The following is a 26,248-nucleotide window of genomic DNA, read 5'->3' as shown; positions in this document are numbered from 1 at the left end:
ATTTCTGTCCACATGTGCTGTAAAACCACGATTAATTAACACCACTTCCATATGATCAATGCTGGACATGCATGCAAAGCCAAACTAGCTGGTGGGCCGTTTCACAAGCTCTGTTATCCCAGGGGTTTTGCCTGCATGTGGTCTTACAGTATTCGCTCCAGTTTGCAGTTAGAAAGACAAAACGAGAAATTTAAATTATTGACGAGCAACCAGCAGACTTTTATTTTTTCGAGTTTGTTTAATAATGTTTCGTGAAATATGCCCATGGTTGTTGTTGTGATACAAATTGTTAAAGTTCCAATGTTCAATGCAAGAAACAAGAAAAAAAAACACAATTCAATTGTTAATTGGCAATTATTTGTGTGACAATTAATTTGAAATCGTGACAGCCCTAGTTCCGTTTTGAAATGTCTTTAGTCAATAAAGCATACATATTTGTTTTAAAAAGCTGTTAGTTATTAGACTGAAGTAGTCTAATAAACAACAGCTCCTTGGCAACTAATCAAGTGGCATCGCTCTCGTCTATTGCGGTCGACAGCCAAGAGATTGGAGTCTGGGTGACAATATAGGCCATTTATCATAGCTGCACATCATATGTTACACAGGTCGGCTGACAAGACAGTGAAATTGCCAGGGTTAACGCTGAAACATTATTAAAAAAATGTTTTACACTTTGAGTTTACACTAAAGACTGTACACACACACACACACACACACGCACACGCACACGCACGCACGCACGCCATATTTTCCATGGCCGTAATTTCTCTCGGGACGGTTTAAATGAACATAGTTGAATTTATTCTCATTTTGCAATTCGTTTCACAACATGTGTGGTTAGGCCTACACGTTTAATTTGGTTTTTTTACCCGTGGTCTATTAAAAAATAACTGCATAGGTCCGACCGCGGCAAATACCACAAGTTATCAATGAAAGGCAAAAAATCCAATCCAAGAGGGTGGGGGAAAAAAATAATCTCTAATATTAATCTCAGTAATCTCTCTGCAAATTGATGGTCACTTTCTTTATGTGCTGGTCTGTTTTTTTAAGATGTGGGTTGGTCCTTACATCTCCTGGTCGAAGACAGGAGTGTAGAATCAACCTTTTAAGTGAAGCTTGCATGTTCAAGATGAGAGTAGGCCCTACGGTTTCCACTACACATCACATCAAATCATTTAAGGTGAAGCTAGCCCTCACAAGGGCTAGTCAATGTTGAGCTGCCACTGTGTTTGTGAAGAGACAGACGATATCCACCACCTATTGTCAAGAATATTGAAAAACACATACTGGTGCATGAATTTGATCTTGAAATAGCCTGACGCGTCTCTTTACAAAGAGATGCAAATGTACTGAAAATCCATTATTATTATTCCAGAGGTTCCATGAATGGTATAGTGTCCATTTCATAGGAATTAAGAAGAGCCTTGGGAATGTCTGCAAGTCTGTTCATGGTTAGTTAGATAATAGACAGTTAATGCTGGTGGATGAGACCGAAACAGTCAATGAATATAAATGATTTATCTGTTCACTTGACAACTCTTAATGATCAGTTTGTCCCGAGTAATGATTTGACCATTGCGACCTGTTGGCTTGGAAATACATTTTACTATCTCAGTTGACAACGCTGACTTAGTGAGCAGACAGAGTGCAGACCAACACTAGTCCCCATAACACTACACTATACCAATAGTCACAGTTAGGAAAGAATCTCGCCATTTGTGATCTTAGCTTCAACTGTTCAGGCCGTACAAGGTAGAGATTTGAATTATTGGACTCTGATCACTTATAATTCCGATTTAAATGTTGGGAGATTTACTTCCCTTGCTTTTGCACATTTGACTATTGGCTGGCTAATGAATGTTTTTACTTATAATTAGTGGTGAGATATTCACAGTGTAATGGTGAATCCTCAAGAAAAGAAAAAAAAACCTTCTCAAGATAGTTTTGGTTATTTTGTGTTATGTTTTTGTTTGATTTCAATTGTACTTTTGATTTCAATACATTTAAGCTAAGTGCAGGAAAGCCGGCAATGTTAAGGAGCTGTTTGAATGATTGACTATGAAGAGTGCATTTCAAAGAATGCTACACGTACAAGTCCACCATTCAACAGAGAATCCAAACCGTATAGAATCAAAGTTACCTAACCTACTACTGCGCCATCTTGCCTTGCAAAAAAAATGGTGGATATCTCATTTTTAGACACTTACAATGACACGCACCCAGAAAAATGAGGATTACCAGATCAACACGCCCCCGGGTTGAGGTACCTTATGCCTATACCTCATCCAGGTGTCAGCCATTCACAGTTCACACAAAAAGTCACGGATCAATGAAAAAAGGGGTTTAGATCACAGAGATTGGGGGCGGTAAAAGGTTTAAAAAAAAAAAAAAAAAGGAGCTTGTGATCAAAACGAAGGCATACAAAAAGAAAGAAGGCAATAACGAAATACAACAATATTAGCCAGCAAGATATCAGATCAAATCAATGGGACGGTGGAAAGGTATAGAGACGTCAGAGTGAGACATGTTTGGGGTCTTTCTGTTTTTAGTCTATTCTATGATGACACTGTTCAAACGCTCTCTCACTCTCCATTTCTCTAGCTCTCTCACTCTTTAGGCCTCACTCAGACCTTTACTGCATTGCTGTATGCTTGTTGGATGAATGTTGTGTAGTGTCATGGCCGCCCCAATGCATTTCCAACGGAAGTCACATGGTTTGTAGTCCACATTTTGGACTTACAAGCTGTTGTATGGCTTTCGGCTGTGTTTTTCGACTGCGCCCCTCCCCCTCATACAACACAAATGTTGTGTCAAACCATGTGACTCCCATTGGAAATGCATTGGGGCGGCCATGACACTACACAACATTCATCCAACAAGCATACAGAAATGCAGTAAAGGTCTGAGTGAGGCCTTAATCCCCATCGCAATCCTTCTCTCTACCTCCTCCTCCTCCTCCTCCTCCTCTCTTCGCTGTGTGTCTTCCGTCACGCCAGGTCATCCGAGGGGAGGGTGTGTGTGGGAAAAAAAGGAAACTTCCGACTGCGATGGAGGAATGTCGTCGGGTCGGGGCGACCTGTAAGAGAAAACAAAATACAAATTGTTTGGCAGTGATGTCAGGTTTATAATACTGAAGAGTCTTTAGTCAATAGACTAAACATGCCAGACCGACAGTACGGGTCCTCGGAAATAGCAAAAGAAAGCAGAGAGTTATCCATCCTTTTTTTGTATTATTATTAAAAACATAGCCTTACTGTTTAACCCGTTTTGGGCGGGAACCCTTTTTGGTGTTTTAAGCATTGTTACGCTTTAGCTATTTAAAAATAGCAGATCTACAAGCTCATAGCGCAGCACTGAGCTTGTAGGTCTGCTATTTTTGAAAAGTCGTGAAAATGTGGCCCAAATGTTTGAATATATTCTTTCAGAGCGTTTTAAACTCAAATCTTTGCTTCTGGGAGGGGGGGTCACTGCAACAACATATTTTCAGATGGCGGTCGACGGCCAATTTCATATATTTTTGGGGGTCCTTCACAAGAAAATGTTTGAGAACGACTGACATAGAAACATGGGTTTTTCAGAAAACTGTCAAGATTTAGAAGGCATTTGTAGAATCGTCCTCAGGTCAAAATGGGTTAATGTGTTCTCAAATGCTTAAGAGAGAATGCCAGAGAAGATGACGTTACCTTCAGTAGAGGAAAAAGAAGCGTGTTCTGTGAGAGGTGGCCATGTTCTCCGACATGTTGCGGACTTTCAGATAGTTGACAAAGCCTCTGAAGAAGAGCAGGAGACCTGGGGGTCGAACAAAGGCCGCCATTAGTTTGACATCATCTCCAAAACACTATTTATATATAGAACCCTGGGGTCCCCCAAGGGTCAATACTTGGTTCCCTCCTTTTGTTTTTGTTTTTTAGCTCTACACCAAATCTCTTCACTCTCAACGCATTGTGTTGAGCTTGTAGATCTAACTAAACTGTCAGAACGGCCAGGGAAGGATGTTAGGCAAGTGGTTGCAAACCTTAGAGTATATATTAATAGAGACGGCACCGGATTTCTCCTCCCATCCACTTGTATTAAGTTGCTCTAAAGCGCATGAGACGATTTCACTCCTCCTTCCGGGTAGGAACAGAGTGCATTCTGGGATGGATTGGACCCAAACACATGAACGCGCTGCCGTTGACTATCATTGCACGTGTTCACGTGCGTTCACGTATGAAACAGCGTTCACGTGTCATCATGAACGTGCGCAATGATAGTCAACGGACCAGCGCGTTCATGTGTTTGGGTCCAAACAGTGCAAAATTCGGCCACTATGTCCATTTCGCCTCAGGGTTTCCTCCGGGTGCCGTCTCTATTCATATATACCGGTACTCTAAGTTGCAAACACTGATGTCTTCAGATCATTCTATACGTTTTTTTTGGTTTTGTCCCAGTAGAAGGGTTTCATACTCACCAAGCAGCAGGAAGATCCACCACAGCCAGTACTGACCATTAAAGTAACCAGTAAAGTAGTCAGAGAACTGCAGAGAGGGAGAGAGAGAGGTTTACAAATTAAAGTATAAAAAAAAAGGAACAGAAAAAGACCAATTAACACAATCCCCGCCGGGATTAATTAAAGGCGTGCCAGGATATCGCCACGTTCAACCCTTATTTTGAAGATCCAAAACACTGCGACCGCTTAATTGTGTGTGTGTGTGTGTGTGTGTGTTGTCGGATCGGTTGTTATTGTGTCACTAGCCGAGGAGAAGTACAGGCCGGCGCCATTACTGCGACCGCTAGGCTCCGTGCAATAAGCGTTGTTTTGACCAGAAATGCCACCTGGAAGGGAGATTTGGAGTCTAAAGCGACTGAAAGCGTGCGTGCACAATCAAGAAGGCGCAGTCCAGTGTATAAGCAAACAACCGATAGCCATCCGAAGCTAATGCGAGTAGCCTTACCACGAGATCGTATCAAACACATTTATACAACTGAATCATCTACGAGCTTGTAGATCTGCAATTTTTGCAAAATCAGGGAAAATGTGATGCAAATCTTTGAATACACATTCTTTCAGAGCGTTTTTAACTCAAATCTTTGCTTCTGGGGGGGTCCCTGGAACAACATATTTTGAGATGGGAGACGGCGGCCAATTAAATATATTTTTCAGGGGTCCTTGATATGAAAATGTTTGAGAACCCGCTGACATAGAAACAGGGTTTTTCAGAAAACGGTCATGATTTAGAAGACATTCGTAGAATCGTCCTCAGTTCTAAATGGGCAGACTAATGCCCAAAACGACGGGTTCCTCCTTGGCAAGATGTCTCCGTGAAACCCAATCCGGCCGTTGCTATACGCACCCTGACAATGAGGATCCACTTGATGAGGGACAGGCCAAAGCCGCAGATGGCCCCGTAGCGTCCTGCGATGGTGTTGGTCAGACAGAAGGACAGACAGAACCCGATCCAGTTGAACAGGAAGGCCACTGGAGGGGGAGACACACGCAGCAGGTACAGAGTCAAGACCAGAGAAAACCTACATTTCTTTACTTAACCCATTTTGGGGCGGGAACCCTTTTTGGTGTTTTAAGCATTATGTTGTACTTTAGCTGCTGAAAAATAGCAGATCTACAAGCTCATAGCGCGGCACTCCGAGTGCCGCGCTATGAGCTTGTAGATCAGCTATTTTCCTTGATGCGAAGAAATGTGGAAGCAAGTAATTGTCCATGGACATCCATCTGAACATATTTTGTGCCTTTTTTTTATTAAAATGTTAAAATAAATATTCAAAATATTTGAATTTATTTTCAATTCTACAACCTCACAATGTGTCGCTGTGAGCTTGTAGATCAGCTATTTTCATTTGTGGTTGTTTTCATAGACCTGGTCACTTGTTTCTCTTGCAAAACTGGCAACACAGCAAGAGAAAGAGGAACTTATGCACACACAAACGTGTGTGTCCTTTCAGGGCTCTATACAGAGCCCTGAAAGTTGTCACTGAAAACCGTCGACCTACAAGCTCACAATCGTCACATAGTGAGCTTGTAGATATGAAGAAAGAAAAATACAAGCTCCAACTTCCAAGCACACCTTAATAATGATTCCTCAACAGTCCAGCAGGGGGCATCAAACTTTCAGCCAGCCAGAGGTTGATCATGAATGTGCTACAGAGTTTGGGTTTTTAACAATTAATGTTGCAAAGCTGATGCCAAGGTGCTTATTTTCTTGCTCACCCGATTAATATAGCCTCTAATAATGTGATGATGTGACAAGAATCTCAATGATAAATGGTCTAATGTGTCTATAGTGCTTTTGATTTATATTCACCTCACTGGCTTAACCCATTCTGACCCGAGATCAGATTCTAAAAATGTCTTCTACATCCTGACAGTTTTCTGAAAAAGCTATGTTTCTATGGCAGTCGTTCTTCGAGTTTTAAAAAATAGCAGACCTACAAGCTCGTAGCGCGCTATGAGCTTGTAGATCTGTTATTTTTCAATAGCTAAAGCATAACATAGTAAGAATAAAAAAGTCTGCACACCAATTTCAGCTCCCAATAATTCTTTACTTTTAATGGGTGGTAACGTTTCGGGGCACAAAGCCCTTCTTCCTCAGAACTCCATGATTGTCTTTGATCCGGCACCCAGCCTACATATGGATGTGTGCATAGATATATATATATAAGAAAGCTAGATGGCTCACCCGCGCTCTGGCCAATAGAGAGCGACGTTGCTACGTGGCGGCCATCTTACCTCAGGGCAGCATAACATTGTGTCTATGGGGCATGTACTTTTAAATAACCATAATTTGCTCAATTTTCAACCGATTTTCAAACGGTTTGGTTTGTTATAAACGTCAGAGACGTACGCATACTTGAATGCTTTTATACGACGTTCATATGAAAAACAAAATTAAGAAGATAAGCGTCTTCTTATCATAGCCACGTTGACAATGTTTGTAATAAACCAACCCGTTTGTAAATCCGTCAAGATTTGAGCGAGTTATGACGGTTTTTGTTTGAGCTGCCATTGAACATACTGTACTGTAGCCCTTAAAAGCAAGATGGCCACCAGGTGAACTACATCAGAGACTCCGCCTTGAGCCATCTAGCCTTTATATATATATATATATATATATATATATATATTAGAGCTGGGACTCGATTAAAAAAATTAATCTAATTAATCAGAGGCTTTGTAGTTAATTAATCTCGATTAATCGCATTTTAATCGCATATCAATATTCAACCCGAGAACAGTGAGAAACCTTTTTTTTCAAATGTTTTTTGGTATCCCAGTGAATAGTGACTACGGGATTCCACTCATTTTCAACATTTGACTGTCCTTAATATACCTTAGAGTTGTTGTGTGGATATAATAAGAAAGTCCCCCCCATTCTGTGTTGCCTAGAACTGGAGGTCTGAAAAAAATCAGTAACATTATGAAGTACATCTCAGTGACATCACAAAAATGTACTTCATAATGTTACTGTTTTTTTCAGACCTCCAGTTCTATAGGCAACACATAATGGGGGGACTTTATTATTTCCAGTGCACACAACTCCATAGAAAAATGTTGAAAATGAGTGGTATTCCCCTTTAAGCAATACAACTTTTTTTATCCCAACAGATAAACAAGAGCAGCAAGTGCCTATATAGTGTCTTCAGTGTGTATATGAATACTCAAATGTGCTTTACATTGCGGGGCATTAGAACAAATAAAAACAACTTTATTATGGGGGAAACATTTCACATGAGGTTGGGGCTGACCCACTTGCTACTTCAGTATGTTTCGCATCGAGGACAGCTTGACAGCTTTGTGCTGTGGTGAAATCACCGCACGTCGGTGGTCTGTGAGACATGTTAAACTGAAGCAGCTAGCAAGCCTAGCATAGAAGCTAACGTTGGTCATAAATGGATCTTTTCCCTCTGACATTGCACACAGCCATGCTGCTATTCACGCGTCCATCCGATAGCTTTTACATCTAAATGTCCCATCCATGGAGCAAAAGCGATATAAGCGGCTTCTTCATTCGATTCATTTGGGTTTGGACTTTGAGCTTTCTGACGGAGCTGTAGCATAGAGCTGTAGCCTGTAGTGTAGAACAACTGCTGCTCGTGCCGCAGCCTATTCAGTACTACTAGAAACGCACCCAGTGAGAAACGTTCCGCGGTGGAAAAAAAAAGGTGCGATTAAATGCGTTAATTTTTTTAACGCGTTAATTTTTCTGTAGTTAATTAATCTCAATTAACGCGTTAAAGTCCCGGCCCTAATATATATATATATATATATATATATATATATATATATATATATATGTGTGTCTGTGGATGTGCGTGTCTTTCGGTTGTTTGTTCAGCCTCCGTTGCTACTACGGTTTACCAATCATAACAGCACTCCGATCTAACAAGCAACTCAGCAGCACACACACTGCACATTTTAGTCTGCGCGCCTTTATTATTTCCCCCGTGTCGGGGTTAAGAAAACAACAATGACATAATTGACGATGAGGGTGACGTCTTTCCTACACCGCTGCTCGCGCACTACGGAAGGCCTTCCCAAGGCGAGAGGATTCGATGACGTCGTGTCCCATGTTGACTTTCTCACAGCCTGCTCACCACAAAACAAGCCCCGGAACCAAAACATACCCACCAGGGGCGTTGACTACCGGAATGCAGGGAACGCGGTTACATCGGTGGCCCGTGTGACAGTTGGGGCAACGCCATGCCACCCATCAAACAACTAAAATAAATAAACAAGGACCATGCTGCCGTATGACTCCCGTCTCTCTCTCTCTCTCTCTCTCTCTCTCCCTATCACTCTGCACTATAAGTAAGTAGCCTTGCCGCGGCGAGCCATGAGGTCCATAGGGCAGGAGCCTATCTCCTGTTTCTGTAGCTGAGGCAGCTTGATGTACAAGTACACCCCCTGGACATGACGCTAGTATGTCACAGGGACTTACCCCCAATCCAACCCTTGATGCCGAGTGTCAAGCAGGGAGACACTGGGTCCCATTTTTACAGTCTTTGGTATGAACCGGCCGGGGATTGAACCCGGACCTCCCAGTCTCAGGGCGGACACTCTAACCACAAGGCCACTGAGTTGGTACACTCTGCACTATACTATCTGAATAAAAGGCAGAAAGACCTTTTTTTTTTTTAATGAGAAAGGTCCAAGAGCTAATAATAATAATCTTTATTGTCCCGAAGGATATTCGTCTTCACAGTCTGTTCAACACCCACAACATCACAAACAACACAGAGCACATGATAACACCATACAAAGACAAAACAAAAACATGAGGTCCCCACAGTATACAGAACCATCCTATCGGCGGGGGCAGTTTGTTTAATGCCGCGATGGCTGAGGGCTAATATTTCTGATTGTTGAGAACTGCATCACTGCACAGTTCGGGGAGGTCTGCAACGGTTTCTGATGCTTTTCTTTACAATACCAGCGACAATGGCGTCTGCCACACATTTCGAAATTGCTTAAAACTTAAAAGTTATCCGATGGAGCTCAATGGGACAGACAGAGGCTCTCTCTGGACTAGCAATACTTACCATCCATCAGAATGCCAATGTGTGTCTGGCTCAAAGCCCAGAAACTACACCAATCACCATGACATACAGTAAGTAGAGAGCCCTCTTTCTATTTATTTATTCATTCGAATCAATCCTTGCACTTGTGTTTGATAATGACACAGACATGTTATCTACCCGAGTCATGGTGTGGCGTCACCAAATAATGTTTTTCATAACTTACTGTGGAGACAACACTAGATTTTGTCAAATAGCCCGCAATAACCCATCCCTATCTTTATTTGACATCTGGATACCTCTTGAATCAAATCAGCAGGTCGAATCAATCAATAGATCTGCCATGTCCGCTGTTGTTTTATTTTCAACGTGGAAATGATTATGCAAAGATAATTGCATTCAGGCAATCGTGTAATAATTGTGACATGATTTGGCGAAGATAAACATGCATTCCGGGCTGCGGGGGCCCCCACCATGACAGTCCTGCATTGGAGTCCAGTGTCGACTTCTTAGGCCACTGATACAGTAGGAAGAATTGCTCCAGGCCAAATCAGTCAGTATGGGCTTATGGAATTGTCACCGATTTACCAACGGCCAATCCCAGCCTTGGGATTGGCCGTTGGACGGTCACATAAGTGACGGGTCGATAATTCTCGAAATGTCACCAGGTTATAGAACCTAACAAGGATGCATATTATGGTAGTAGACAGTCCTAGGCAGCCATATTTCCTAAAAAAGGGTACGTCAATCGAAAGCCGACTTGCAAACGAGAGAGTCCAATGCTGCATGGGTGGATTTAAATATATGGAGTCAACTTAACCCATTCTGGGCAGGAACCCCTTTTGGTGTTTTAAGCATTGTCATACTTTAGCTATTGAAAAATAGCAGATCTACAAGCTACGAGCTTGTAGGTCTGCTATTTTTGAAAAATCGTGAAAATGTGGCACAAATCTTTGAATATATATTCTTTCAGAGCGTTTTTAACTCAAATCTTTGCTTCCAGGGAGTCCCTGGAACAACATAGTTTCAGATGGGGGTCCGTGGCCAAATACAGATAATTCTGGGGGTCCTTGACATGAAATAGTTTGAGCACCACCGACATAGAAACATAGGTTTTTCAGAAAACCGTTTAGAAGACATTGTGTAGAATCGAGCTCAGGTCTAAATGGGTTAAACACTACATTTGATTTAAAGGTATATTCAGTGATTTTACTTAATTCAAATATCATATTTTTTCTGGATAGTCCTCCCTACTATAGAGTGTGCTGACCATATAAGGAGTTCCTCCCTGTCCCCAGTGAGCCCCTGGGGTCAAAAAACCCTAGTTTCAGTTTTGGTGGCGGGTGGCAAAGCCTTCATCCAATCAGGACGAGAGGGGCCTTCCTCCAATCATGATCGACTGGGGGCGGGCCTTGGTGCACATGCTGTTGGCCTGTTGCACTTCCCCCCACTGTAGAGATTTTGTTACCGGGGCGGACTGGGTGGTTTTCCAAATCACCCAAATCACTGAATGCTCCTTTAACCCTATTTATCCCCTTTGATGCCCTGCAAATTCGGGCCCTGCGTGCACCCAGGATACCTGTGCAGAGCTCATTTCTCCCCTTCTTTAGGCTACTACTGCTGCCAGCCTAGCGAGAGTAATGCATGCTGCTTTACCTAACATTGCACAGAGGCAGGCAAGAGAAATCTGGGACACCGGGTCTTGTCACTTACTGAAAAATGCCAGCATGAAGATCCCATCGTTCCCCACTCGAAGCTGATCAGCGTCACTGAAGTCGTCCCTGGGAGGGAAGTCATCGTCCTAAGACACAGCGCACACGCAAATAGACATAGATTTAGTCCAGAAAAGCCTGAAGTCATCCCAAAGTCATGGTACGAAGCCATCCAAGAACTAGTCATGGCTTTCAGCACGGCTGTCTAGCTTTGACATGTGGTTTCGTTCATCCACAGATTAAATATCCACATATTATTGACTCCGTAGGGATGAATTCAACACTTGCAATGTGCAAGACAAACATCCAAGACAAACTGTGTGGAGTTTGCATGTTCTCCCCGTGCCCCCTAGGGCAAGTAAAAGTAACTAAGTACTTTTACTTAAGTACTGTACTTAAGTACAATTTTAAGGTATTTGCACTTTACTTGAGTATTTCCAGTACATTTACTTCTACTCCACTACATGTCCGAGCCAAAATTTGTACTTTTACTTCACTACAATTATTTGAAAACTTTAGTTACTAGTTACTTTGGAGATTTAAATTTTGATTAGAAAACATACATTAACCACTTCAACCCTATACATTTCGGCCATTTGAAAATAGCCGATCTACAAGCTCTCAATGCGTCGGGTTGCAACGCATTGTGAGCTTGTAGATCTGCCATTTTCAATAGATTTTGTACACATTTTTAACTTGTGAAATGGCACATTCTGCACAATGAGTAGTTTTACTTTTAGTACTTTAAGTCCATTTTGATGCTGATACTTTTGTACTTTCACTCAAGTACATTTTCAATTCCATACTTTTACTTGTAACAAAGTAGTTCTAAATTGCAGTATTGGTACTTTTACTTAAGTAGAACAATTGAGTACTTTTTCCACCACTGGTCGTGGGGCTTGAGGACTATATAATACCACCTTAGAGTGCACCACCATCTTTTGGGCAGTGTGCCATGCTATACCACAGAGTGCATCGCCATCCTCTGGCTAAACTAATTACTACATTTAAAAACTACATTCATTTTATATGACTTTGAAACCATTGTTTTTAAATATTTGTTTTGGCTGGGTGAATTATAACATTCTGTGGTCGGACAAAACATTGAATGCATAATACTGCTTGTACGCCTAATTCTGTTATTGCATGGCAACTCCAAACACTACTTTGTAAATACTATTTATATACTATATACATAGTATATAGTACAAAAGATAATGACGTGGAATTTTAGCATTTTGATATAGGTAGGCAGCCTTCGTGTGTGTGTGTGTATGTGTGTCACTTTCTTATTTCAATGTCGTTCCTCAGCACCTCTATCATCACGTTCACGTTCATCGTCTGTCCTCATAATATCCAAAACTGTTACTTTTCAGGATTCAAATTCAAAAGTAGCAAAAGCAGCAAATCTACAACAGGGGTTCTCAACCCGTGGGTCGCGACCCCTCGGGGGGTCGCCAAATTATTTTCGGGGGTCCCCAAATTATTTAAAAAAAAAAAAAAATTATTTTCACGATTTTTCAAAAATAGCAGACCTACAAGCTCGTAGCGCGCCACTCGGTGGCGCGCTATGAGCTTGTAGATCTGCTATTTTTAAATAGCTAAATTATAACAATGCTTAAAACACCAAAAGGGGTTCCCGCCCAAAATGGTTTAAGGTTATTGTAGCAGTCAATTTATATTGGGGGTCGGGAGGGGGCGGGGCAGGGTCCCGAGACGTTGCCAAAGCATTTTCGGGGGTCCCCGGCCAAAAACGTTGAGAACCCCTGAAGTAGAGCATTCATTTACCAAAAGAAAAGAAAGTTAGAATAGAGAGCGTTGTTGTTTTTGGCAGCCATTAGTCATTAGTCTTTTGAATAGGTTTCCTTTAGTTTTAGTCACATTTTAGTCACCAGGAATGTGTTAGTTAGTCTAGCTTTACTCTACTAAATATCATAAGATTATAGTCAACTAAATCTACGTTTGATTTAGTCGACTAAAATGTATTTTGTCGGGCCTTGATGCCGTCGTAATTTTACAGTCACAACGCGAGGGTGTAGATCTTCTATTTTCAGCATGCAACCAAGTGTAAAATGACTTATACTGGATCTCTTGTCCACTAGTCCCTTCCTAAAATTTTAGTCTAGTTTGTATTTGTTGACAAAATTGTCAATAGATTTAGGCCTGGTTTAGTCATCATAGCTTAGTTTATTTAGTTTCCATTTAGTTTTCGTCAGTGAAAAAAAAAAGGTAGTCGACGTACATTTTTCGTCATAGTTTTAGTCGACAAAATCAACACTGACGATAGAGAGATAAGACAGAGGTATTTACAAGTAAGACGCGCGGACGCGGGAAGCGAACGCAGCTCGTAAATTGCAATAACAACAATTAGAATAAATTACGTACTTTTAAGGTTTTTTTTAAGTGAAGTTTTTTTTAAGTGAAGTTTTTTTTTAAGTTAAGTTGTGTGTGTGTGTGTGTGTGTGTGTGTGTGTGTGTGTGTGTGTGTGTGTGTGTGTGTGTGTGTGTGTGTGTGTTTGTGTGTGATACAGCTGCGCCCTCTGGTGGTGGGCGGGTGGTGTTACAGCGTGACACACACACACAGACAGACAGACAGACAGGATCTGCTGGGTCTCATAGTAAATGCTCACTGCGTTCGCAATCACTGCGCAATAAGACAGAGGTATTTATAAACGAACTGCTCTGGCAGCCGTGTGTTCCTCACCCTGGGCACCGTGTCCACGACAGCGGCGGCCATCGAGGCGGCCTTGGCCTTCTCCGCTTCATCGTACGTGGGCAGCGAGGTGGCAACGCTGTACGGCGGAGGCACCGGGAAGCCAGCCTGGAAACTGGAAGCATCTGTGGAGCACATGGATGGATTAGAGCTAGAGAAAATCTCGCGACCGAAGAAATGTGTCCCATAATGTGCAATTAACCCATTTTGACCTGAGATCAGATTCTAAAAATGTCTTCTACATCCTGACAGTTTTCTGAAAAAGCTATGTTTCTATGTCAGTCGTTATAGCAGAAAGCAAAAATAGCAGATCTACAAGCTCATAGCGCGCCACCGAGTGGCGCACTACGAGCTTGTAGATCTGCTATTTTTCAATAGCTAAAGCATAACATAATGCTAACACCAAAAGGGGTTCCCGCCCAAAATGGGTTAAAGTGAAACGAGATTTGTAGTTTGTGGATTCGCTGCACAATATTGCTTCCTTAGAAGACATGCTGGCTTCTATATGGAATTCAAATGACTGAAATCAGTACAGTAAATGGCAAAAAGAGAATGCCAACCTCCTTACAAAGAACCTTCGCAATTTTTGTGGGGGGGGGGGCTTACAGAGTAAAAACGGCCATATCTTCCCGGCACCCCAAGCTTCTATTTTGAAAGAAATCCCGGCGCTGATTGCGTTAAGCAGTCAAGTTTGACTTTTTGTCACAGTTTTTGTTCTCTGTTCCGAGTTCCCCACAGGCATGTGTTGCCGAGGTGACACAGTGACGACGACCCTTATTAAATGTGAGTTTTGCCAAGAAGATGAAGGAAAACCAGGACAGGCCCCGCTGGACAGAGCACAATATAGACCTCGGCAGGTTGTATGAAAGGTGAAAGGAAGCCAAGAATGACACTTTTGGTACCCAGTTTCCAGAGAGAATTATCCACTGTATAATTTGATCTTGGTCCAGTAGTGCTTAACCCATTCTGGGCAGGAACCCTTTTTTGGTGTTTTATAAGCATTATGTTATACTGACTAGCTATTTAAAAATAGCAGATCTACAAGCTCATAGCACGGCACCGAGTGCCGCGCTACGAGCTTGTACATCTGCTATTTTTGAAAAATACTGAAAATGTGGCACAAATCTTTGAATATGTAGTTTTTCAGAGTGAACGTGTTTAACTCAAATCTTTGCTTCTAGGGGGGGGGGGGGGGGGGGGGGACACACGACGACACAACAGTGTCGCAGGAAAATAGTCTATCTACAAGCTCACAAGTCATATTGAGTTGACGGTAATTTTCTGTATTTTCAAAAAATAGCTTGGGAATAAAGTGGTGTTCACAATGGGACATAATACACCCAAAGCTCTTTAATCTTTATTTCTTTGCATAAAGCTCCCGTCTAGGCCGTGGCTGGCTCTAAATATCAAGAGTGTTCATTCAGCAGGTTACTATTTAACCCATTTTGGGCGGGAACCCCTTTTGGCGTTAGCATTGTGTTATGCTTTAGCTATTGAAAAATAGCAGATCTACAAGCTCATAGCGTGCCACGAGTGGCGCGCTACGAGCTTGTAGGTCTGCTATTTTTTGAAAAATCGAAGAAACATAGCTTTTTCAGAAAACTGTCAGGATGTAGAAGACATTTTTTAGAATCTGATCTCAGGTCAAAATGGGTTAAATAGCATTGTTATTATTAAGGGTATTAAGGGTATTTAGAGAACAGCCCTCAGTCTCAATCAACCCCTTTGTGGACAACTGGACATACCAGGCGTGGAGCCAGTTGCTCCTAGATCAATGGTGGCATAGGGAGGCGGAGGGGCCTCAGCGACGTCCCCCTGGGTACCCGACGTCGATGCCTGCTCGCAGGCCGAGGAGGTGGAGGGCAGCGCGGCCGACTGGGAGGACGTCGATGCCCCGCCCTGGGCCGAGGCAGTGGAGGTGGACGGCTGCTGTTGATCACTGGTGGAGGCCTCCGAAGGGTCGTCTTCATTGGTCAACTGGGGACAGGGGAGAAAAACATAGAGGGAGGGCAGAAGAGAAGACGATTATAATACGTTTTTCAAAGTTCAAACCTTGGAAGAAAAATGATTTCTTACGGATACAAAAATAATAATAATAGCTCAAATGTATAGCGGTTTACTGAATACCCAAAGCTTGTTACATGAAACACTAGGAACAAACTGTATTCAAGAAAAGGCTATATTGAAGAGTTGGGTTTTGAGTGAGGTTTTGAAGGAGAGCAGGGAGGGAGATGGTTGGGGGTTGGGGGGGGAGCATTCCAGAGGTTGGGGCCAGAAACATCGAAGGCCCTGTCCCCCCCAGGTGCGGTACCTAGCCTTGCGGACCGCCAGGAGATTGGCTTCACTAGACCTGAGGGGGCGGAGGTGGGACATAGGGTTCAAGAAGATCGGAGAGGTAGGGGGGAGCGAGGTTGTCGAGTCGAGTGCTTTGTAGGTGGTGATTTTGTAGTGAATTCTTTGTTTGACGGGGAGCCAGTGTAGGTCGTGGAGGACATGGGTGTGATGTGGTCTCCGGAACGGGTACTGTCTGGTGAGCAGGCGGGCAGCCGAGTTTTGGACGTGGGAGTTTATTGAGGACTTTGGAGGTGGTGCCGTTAAGGATACTGTTGTAGTAGTCGAAATACATAGCCTCCCTCTAAATAGTATCGATACTACCGATAAAAAGTATACTGCTTTAGAGCCATTCAATCAATCAATCAATCAATCAAACTTTATTAAAGACACAAGGTCCATAGTGACATAAAAAAACAAAACATACAAATACAGAGACAAACAAAAGGCAGACATTGTCTGCATAAAATCACAAGTGCATACTATACAGGCTTACACGCCAATGGTTCCACAGTTTAGAAACAAACCTGACTGAACTCAATAAAGGGTTAGTCAGAATAACAATAATGCTGTTGGCAGAATCAGACAGCCTACACATACATTTGTACATGAGGTTCCTCAGCACAGCTGAGCAGGTGGGTACGCCGATGCTGACAAACATTTCGCTTGCACTGCTGCACCGTGGCACTTTAAGCAGTAGTCTCATGGCATCATTATAAGCCACATTGAGTTTCTGCATACTGCCCTTTTTGTAGCGCCGCCACAAGTGGGCAGTATACATAGGTGTGCAAAAAGATATAAATAGTGTGGACTTCACAGAAGTTGAACACATACTAAACTTACGAACAATCATGTTTGCTTGTGCATATAGCATTCTACGTTGCCTGTATATGTCCCTATCATCAGATAGGTCATTTGTTAAATAGTGGCCTAAGTACTTGACCTCATCACAGACTTTAAGGGCTGTACCAGACAGAAAAAAGACTGGAAATGACAGTTTACTGTCTTCCTTGGTTCTTACAATCATGATGTTACTCTTCTTCGCATTATAAATAATGTCACAGTCTGAGCCATATTGAGAACAGACCCTCAGTAACTGCTGAAGGCCAGCACTATATGGGCATAGGATGACCAAATCATCTGCGTACATCAAGTGGTTGATGACTGTGTCGCCGACCCGACACCCTGTATCACAGCTGTTCAGCTGTTTAGATAGGTCATCCATATATAAATTAAAAAGCAAAGGGGATAAAATGCTTCCCTGTCTGACGCCATTTTTCACAGTAAAATGTGACGACACACAGTTACCCCATCTAACACACATAGTTTGATGTGTATACCAAAAGGCCAGGATTCTTATTAAAGAGGTAGGAACCCCTCTGTTCTGTAATTTATTAAATAATTTTTCGTGATTGACACGATCAAAGGCCTTCGATAAGTCAAACATGTAAAAATAGTGGTATTATGCCCGTTATATAAATCTAAAATTTCCTTTAGGGCAAGGATACACATATCGGTACCATGTTTAGGTTTAAAACCGAACTGGTTGTCAGACGTCAGGACAAACTTCTCCAGTCTGTTCAGTATAGTCCTCTCCAAGACCTTGGATAAAATACTGGCCAGGGCTATTGGTCGATAATTATCGGAGCTATTCAGCTTCCCAGACTTGTCTTTAATGACGGGCACTAATAAGACTGATACAATGGAACTTGGTAGAACACCATGTATTAAAAACCCAGTGAAGCAGATAGAGAGTAAGGGACACAGTTTTCTGCTTGCAAATTTTAAATGCTCGGCCGATATTTTGTCAATACCACATGCCTTATTATCTTTAAGTACTCTGATTGCATCGTAGATTTCTTGTGGGGAAATGGTAACATCCTCACTGTTGTCAATGTTGCCCACTATAAAGGCATTACTTTGAACGCAATTGAACAGTTCATAATAATGTTTCTGCCACAGTTGGGCAATCTCCTCTGAGCCAGTAGCCTTATCAATGTTGGTTGGCAGCGATGTTTTGCACTTATTTAATACCTTGATTTCTTTCCAGAAGTCATTTGCATTATGTTGTTGTAGCTTCTTTGCAAGAGAATCAGCCCTCATTGTATTTTCGTTTTTTTTTATGAAACGCAAAGCATATTTAAAATTTGCATTTGAACGTTTCTTTTGTTCAAATAAGGGACCATGTCTTTGTCTTCCTGACATAACCCAGGCTTTGAAGGCTCTTCTAGCCTCGGCATGAAGCTCACCTACATGTTCCTTCCAGCCTGGCTTAGCCTTGTATTTGTTGGTCCTATGTTTATACAGAGGCCTGCTGGACTTAAGTAGAGACTCCACAATGCAGTCATAGAAATTACATAGTTCAGTGCAATGTTGAGGATTTTTACAGTTTACATCACTACACACGGCAGCATCTCTTGGCAGTACAATGTTACTCAACATGGTGTTGGACTGAATCTGGTACTGGCTGATATCCTCCTCAGTCAAGTTAGACCAGTCAACCCTCCCAGAACTCATATTATTGTCCACAGGCAACAGAGTGGGTACCTGACCCATATTTACAGAGACAGAAAAAGGTACATGATCTGAGATGGCAAATTCATAACAAATTCTCATAGTCTGTAAGGAGTCATGTGCATCAGCTGTACATATGCAATGATCCAACCATGAAGTTGTGTGCCACGCCTCACTGATGTAGGTGTAGCTGTCATCAGGCAACAACAACTTACTGGAAAGAATCAAGCCACTGTCAGAGCAGAACTGCTTTAAGTGTTTAGCAAATGAGGAGTTGACATCAGAAACATCTGCATTCAAATCTCCCACCACGTATATGCATGTGGAGGCATTGTCCTCAATAAAAGACAAAACACAGGCCAATCTGTTCAGATATTCATCTTCATTGTGTGAACTTTCATATGGTGTGTATATATTCAAGATGATGATTTTTTTACCACCACAGTTGAATTCAATTCCTATTGCCCAGTCAACATCCATTCTCACCACGTTAACTAGCTGATCATACTTTTTATTCCATAAAATGGCCACTCCTCCAGGTATTCTGCCACGAACAATGTTATTGCTCAGGTCAGTAGTGGATTCCCCTGCCCCATAGAAGTCATTATGCAGGGAATTTAGTCTCTCCAGGTCCTGTTTAGGCAAAAATGTCTCTTGAACACATAATACATCACTAGTCTCCAATAGTTTGTCCACCACAAAACGGCGTGATTTATCTGCTTCACTATGCCCAACACGCAATCCGCGCGCATTGTATGATACGACATGTATGTTCATTTATGTTGAATCGCCCCGGACCCCCGCCCGGCTGTTGCTCTCAGGTAGCTTTACACCCGCCGCGGCAGCAGCAGCCCTTGGCTTACGCGGCTCGTAAAACCGCCGCACATACGTTCCTTCTGGCCATAGCTGCGGCTCATACATCTCGCCAACCTCTTTGCATTCAGCGGTTATTTTGAATGAGCTGTACCTGGTTTGGTCAGTGGCTATCTTTAGACAAGTCACATCTCTAGATAGTTTGTCTTTCAGATAACTAGCCAGTGTCTCTGTGTCTAAGTCAGGTGAGAATTTCGTCGCAAACACACTCACCATCTTAGACTTTACAGCCCGTATGTTCTCCACAGCACCGGTTCCAATAATGCCATATGTCTTCTTTTCCCTGGGAAGATTCAGACGAGGCTTGGCCTTTGCTGTAGTATTTGGGGTGTATTTGCGGTGACCGTTCTTTACTACGCGGCTCCATGCAGGTGACATTGCCACCACTCCATTCCCTGCGGTGTTCGAGGCTATCTCCTCCTCTTCCTCGACACCAGCATACGGGGCTGACACTCCAGGCACAGGCTCCGTGGTCTCCACATAGCGGCGCCCGACCTCACTGTCACTGGCCTTGGTAGTCGGCTGACTCGGCTCTCTCTCCTTACTGCCAGTGGCTGCAGCAACTGGTTGCTCGATCACACACAAGCGTTGATTCATATCCGCAGTTATCATACGGAGATCCTCGCAGGTATTAGACTGCACACATACCGCCTGTTTCATGGACGATATGTCTGCGCGTAAGCGCTCGATTTTACTGACCAGGCAAGACACGTCAAGGCTGTTAAAAGTAATCGGTGGCAACTCATCTAAATGATGAGACACAAATCGAGGAATGTTTTCACCAACCTCGTTGAGTAGTTTCATACAACTCTTGACGTTATTTGCGTCTTTCTGTGCTCCTTTATGAGCCACACACCGCTGTGTAGTACTTGGGCAGAGATCAAACAGGACTTTCTTTGAGCCTTCAATCCATTCGGACCCAAAGTGATTTACAGCCATTTGTACAATGTCATCCTGGTTCACAGTCTTCATTTTAACAACGATGAAATTTAGGAATTCATCCTCCACAATGGTTTTGCCATCAACTGTTGTGTATATGTCAGGTTTTGTTCGAGGTTTGTTTGTAGCAGCAGCAGCAGCATCTGCGTCCGCCATCATGAGCAAACGTCCCAAATGCTGTATGGTGTATGGCATTGATCCAAGCCAGACCACAATCGACTTGATCATTAGAATTAATAACATGCGGCCCAGGCCGCTGGCGTAGCTGCCCTGGCCGCTAGGCTGCAAGGCGGATCCCAACGACCTTTGCTGCGTGTCATTCCCCATATCTCTCCCCATTTCCTATCAGTCTTGCACTAGCCTTGATGACCTTACTGCATACTATGCAAAGGCTAAACTTGTGTCATTTAGAGAACATGATTTTATGTATAGTGTATAATCTCATAGCTTCACTGTACAGAGTAGACATTCTACTGTTAGACAGATGTTGGGTCTAACATTCTTGATGACTATTTCTATGCATTTGATGGATTACCATGTGTTGTTCTTGCTTACTTTAGTGTAAAATCGCTCTGGATTAAGAACGCCTGCTAAATGCCTAAATTGTAAATTGTCTACTGTCCTATGAATAAAAAAAAGAATGTACAGTAAAAGCCGGACAAAAGAAAAGTCAATATTACTTTTGTACTTTCACTCAGGTACATTCTTAATTCCGGTCTACTTTACTTTAAATTTTACTTACTTGCGAGTACTTTTTCTATCACTGTTTTACATGTCATGCTCTGGACTGCATGTCTGACGGACACATTCTGAACCCGCATGCATGGACACTGAAGTCAACATGGCCATGTCAACAGTGAGGCGACAGTAATGGGACACACTGTGGGAGCACGAGGGTTTTATTGACCGCCGTCTCCACAGTCCACACAGCACACACCTGACTAAAGTGCATCTGGCCACACTGGGCCACAGAGCCAGTCTGAGTCCGCCAACCGCCGCGCTCACGTTACAGAGACAGATTACAGGGGGCAAGGGTAAACATGTAAGGTTAGATGGGTAGTCTCACATTCTAGTTCCAGCCACATGACGTGTGTGAACGCAGCGTTAGGCCAGTGGTCCTCAAATGGTGTGCTGACCATGGTCACACACACACACACACACACACACACACACACACACACACACACACACACACACGCACACGCACACGCACACGCTTCCTTGTGTCCTCACGACATACGGCTCATACATAGTCTGGATTTTCGGTGGTTAGGTGACCACCGAACTACAATATGACGTCACAAGCCGCGGTGAAGAGCAAACCACCGCCACCACTCCAGCCCTTCTCTCTGTTTTTACTCACCACCGCTCAACGTTATTTCAGCTCCGGTGGTCAGCTCACCACCGAAAAGCCAGACTATGAATAGGCCTTACACGGCCCTGGAAAAGACAACTAGTGCATACTTTGTTTCCTTTGATGCAGGGAACTTGGGTTTAGCTAGTGAACATTCACCCGCCCACACGCACACAACAATCAGCTTTTGAGTTTGGGTTGCAGCATTGTAAATGAGTGGCTGAATGACTATGCTAGGATCAAGGACAGAGTGCAGCACAGAGCACACACACACACACACACAGATCCCAGTGCAGCACATGCACAGTGTTACGTAAGGGCTTAACAACAAACACACACACCTCCGTGTGTCAAAATATAACCAGGCCTCGGGCCCTCTCAGTGTAACAGATACTGGAGATGGGAGCAAGGAGGGAGAGAGAGAGCAAGATAAGAGAATGAGAGAGAGAGAGTATAACAAGGTCTGGAAGATTGAGGACTTATGCATAAGAGGGAAGAAGGCAAGAAGGACAATAAGGATACAGTAGTACTGTATGTAGCCTGTAGGTGGTCATTTTATACAGGTTAATCAAGGACATACTAGCGGGATGCATTCGTGAAAATAAGAGAATCAAACTTTGTCACATCTTGCGTGTGTAAAATGGGTGACATTCTTAATTGCGCAGGCTCACTATGTGACACAGTTACTTTCAGCTTGCAGATGGGCTATTTTTGAGAGATACTCTTGCATGACAAAGTATGCACTTATGGTTAACCATCTGAGGTTGAACCATATTGTCCCAATTCTGCAGCCTACATTCGGCGGAAATAGCAGATCAACAAGCTCGCAACTTGTAGATTTGCTATTTTCGGGGGGGGGGGGGGGGGGGGGGGGGGGGGGGCAGATTTACTGCCTATGGTTCAAAAAGTAATTAATTAAAGTAAGTTAATAAAGCGTAAATTCAACAAGACATTTCTTGGAAGGCGTCTTGATTGGACTGTAATGCTCCCAGCCCAGTGCCCACGCATACATATAAACGTGGAAACCCCTTTTTCCTGTCACAACACCACATACCGTCGCTTAGCAACTGAGCTGCAACAATGGAACTACCCTCGTCAAGGAGGACAAGACAACACGACACCCAAGGCAAGGCAGATGTACGAGCTCGCAGTGCGGCACAAAGTCAGCTTACAATATATCTGCTATTGCTGAGTAGCCATTAGCCAACACAAACAAAATAAAAAATGACAGATGTTTTAATGTGTTTCGAATATGCATGGCAATTGAAAATGCGCGTTTCATTGTGGTTGATTAAATATTAAAGCCAGTCACCCGAGTCATAGCGTGTTTGGGTCACAAACCATAGCCAAAGGGATCGTCGTCCTGTCGCCTACATGCTTATCAGAGCAGAAAACACAGTGTTTCTACTATTAGCCACAGTGATAACTGGATAGTGAGTTCCTAAATCCCCCAGCAGCCATCGTCACAATGAATCTATCCAATCTTCATACTGGAAGTGGAACCGAACGTAGAATGTTACAGTAGCTTAGCTTTAATTAACCCATTTAAACCTGACGCCGATTTTAAAACGGCTTCTAAAGTTCTAAGTTCTCAGCAAAAACGTAGGCTTTTTTTTTATTCAAAAAAACAAAGGAAATCATAACAGATGGTTAATAATTCCCATTTTTAAAAGGTAGAGCAATGTATAGGCTTAATGGGTAAAGTGTAACAATGGTGTTGTGGACACTTTCCTGCACCGGTTTTAATCAGTGCGTATTTAGTTAAACCCAAAGATCTTCTATGTTCTCGGTCACACAAACTGCAATAACTGGACAAGACATGTAGATAAGACACAGGCTGTCAGGGCCCACAGGGGTGTCCTTGAGGGTGTTCCAGGGTGAGGGTGTCCCCAGCTAAATGATTGATAAGTTAGGAATGGAATGTGCCCTGGGGTCTGTAACCTCGAGTGCATGCATACAACATGGAACCAAATGGACCATTTTGGTTTAATTTGTATGCGCTCAGAGTTAAATGAACACTAAGAGGGTTCCAAGGATAACACAATGTATCAAGTCTGGGGTCCTTGAAATTATCATTGACACACAATGAAATAGTACAAACTCTTCTCGCAATCAGCGCCTGTCACTGCATGCCATTGTGAAGCGCATGTGTGGAATGTAACCCCCAGCTGTCTAATCTCTGCTGGTTGATCTCCTTTCCAGTTTAAACACCACTGATTCATCAATATGCTGACTTGGTGAAATGAAGGGGCAGTTGGTGTTCTGGTTTGACTGGAGACCTGAATAACCCTGCCACAGTGCACCCCATAATAAATGGCGAAATTTAGACCAACCCATAAGATCAGATGTAAGAAAGCATTATTTATATAAACACCCCATAATAATATAATAAGAATGGTACAAGTGTACAAAAATAAATACACCGTCGTACGCTGGCCTAAAATAGCTTAATTGTCTATACGAGGTGGTAGCCTTTTTGATTGATTTAAGTATTTATTAACAGTTTGCAGAATTACAGTAGCCTACATTTCAAGCACAACTCAATACAAAAACTAAGCTGTGAGTGGACGACACGACAACCAGAAATCATTACACTTGTTTACAAGAGAGTCCACCGTTTTCAATTCATATAGAGACGTACAAATATACACTTGATATAGCCCGTCCACCACTCGCCAGCTTGTAGTTATGTCCTTCCCGGCAAGACTATAACTATAATGCTATAACATTATACTAGATTATAACTGTACACAATAGAAGTGAAGTGAATCACTAACTTGTGTGGCCTACAAACTGCAGGAGCGTAGCTTAGCATCTCGGCTAACCTGTTATCCTAGCCGATGCGGAAGTAGTGCTGCTGCCTCAAAACAAGCCAGGAGGGGAAGAAAACAAACAACTCGCTGACGAAATACAGGTTTTAAATTACATCCACCAAACGAACACCTTCCCAACCAGACCATGTTGTCTTCCTCTCGGCGAATATAATATACATAAAGTTAATAAAAGCGATATCTGTCTGTGGTCTGGTCTCTGCTACTTTTAGGCTTCTGACTGACTGTCTGGGCCTCGTTGTAATGTTTTGTTTTGGACAGGGCTACTCACCACTTGGTATCGGCTCGCTGGGTCCATCACCACGGTGACGTTTGGCTGGCGACTAAACCAGCCCGACACGATGAGAACAGAGTGGTTAGTACCACTGGCGGTTTGTCTGTTTGTCTTTTAGTTGTTTAACTCAAAGCTATGCTACAAAAGAGACTTGATCTCTTCTTGTGGGAGAAATGGCTTCAAGCCTCCTCGTCCTCACACTTCACTCGGACTTCCAACTGTAATCTTCCTTGGTTGCATACTGAGCACTAGGAAGCAAGCGCTCCGTCAGACCAGTGTTTTTTTTAAGTGTCAAGGCAGCAAATATAAGGTAGCATATATAAGACTTCCAGTGGCCGAGCTCTTCAGAATAAAAGTACCCACTAAAGTAAACAAAAACGATACATTTGCACATTAAAACAATGAATTCAGTATTTAAACGAAAATATACAACACAAAATATGTATGACAGTTAATAACATTAACAAATGATCTAAATGGATAAATGCTGTTCACTGGAGTGCATATCCCTTAGAGTGGACAGCGGACGCTAGACACGAGACGGCTCTTCGTGGGTAGCTGTTGTGACATACGCACGCCGGATGGGCAGTATTTGAAATACATGTATTTGAAATACGTATTTGAAATACTTTTTTGTATTTTGTAATTTGTATTTTGCTGGGATGGAAGAAATGAGATGTATTTTGTATCTAGATACTTTCAGATCTAGTATTTTCTGTATTTCAAATACATAAAATACTTTTTAATGTCATTTTACACAGCCTCAGGTTTAAACTGTAGGGGCAAACACATAACCTGACTCCGCCAGATGGGGCAGCAGAGAGTACACTGGGTTCCCCCCTCCTGCTCCCATCTGGGAACTCTCAGGCAGACTTGATGCCCGGCCACAAAACGGCCTGGCCAATCAGCAGCAGCTAGAGGCGGGATAGCCGCTGCTGATTGGCCAGGCCGTTTGAGGCCTGGCAAGGAACGGTGAGCACAGGGCGGGCGGAGCCGTGGGGGCTTTTTACGTTATTTGCGCAGTGAGTGTAACGCTGCTCAATGGTGAAATCTTCCGCCAACAGCGTACCTTAGTGATCAGAATCAAGGACAGGCCTATCGTAGTAGACATTTCCACCACGTGGAAACGCCCCCCTTTCAAAGTGGGGGGGCGGCGGGGGTGTGTGTGTATATATATATATATATATATATATATAT

At 42.9% G+C, this 26,248-nt stretch overlaps 1 protein-coding gene across 1 annotated transcript; it reads right to left on the bottom strand.

Annotated features, from left to right (window-relative positions):
* Nucleotides 1-218: 218 nt before the first annotated feature.
* On the bottom strand, nt 219-25,330 carry ndfip2 (Nedd4 family interacting protein 2). The gene is made up of 8 exons (XM_079495648.1): nt 25,049-25,330; nt 15,681-15,912; nt 13,927-14,060; nt 11,224-11,311; nt 5,334-5,458; nt 4,451-4,517; nt 3,684-3,789; nt 219-3,076 (listed from the first exon to the last, which is right to left on the bottom strand). The coding sequence occupies exons 1-7, from the start codon at nt 25,073-25,075 to the stop codon at nt 3,686-3,688; spliced, it is 777 nt and encodes a 258-aa protein (XP_079351774.1). The 5' UTR covers nt 25,076-25,330; the 3' UTR covers nt 219-3,076; nt 3,684-3,685.
* Nucleotides 25,331-26,248: the final 918 nt, after the last annotated feature.

This window comes from Electrona antarctica (genome assembly GCF_951216825.1).
Source record: "Electrona antarctica genome assembly, chromosome: 24".
Taxonomy (NCBI): Eukaryota; Metazoa; Chordata; class Actinopteri; order Myctophiformes; family Myctophidae; genus Electrona; species Electrona antarctica.
The sequence above is the reverse complement of the archived record's forward strand: the minus strand, read 5'-3'. Positions and strand labels throughout refer to the sequence as shown.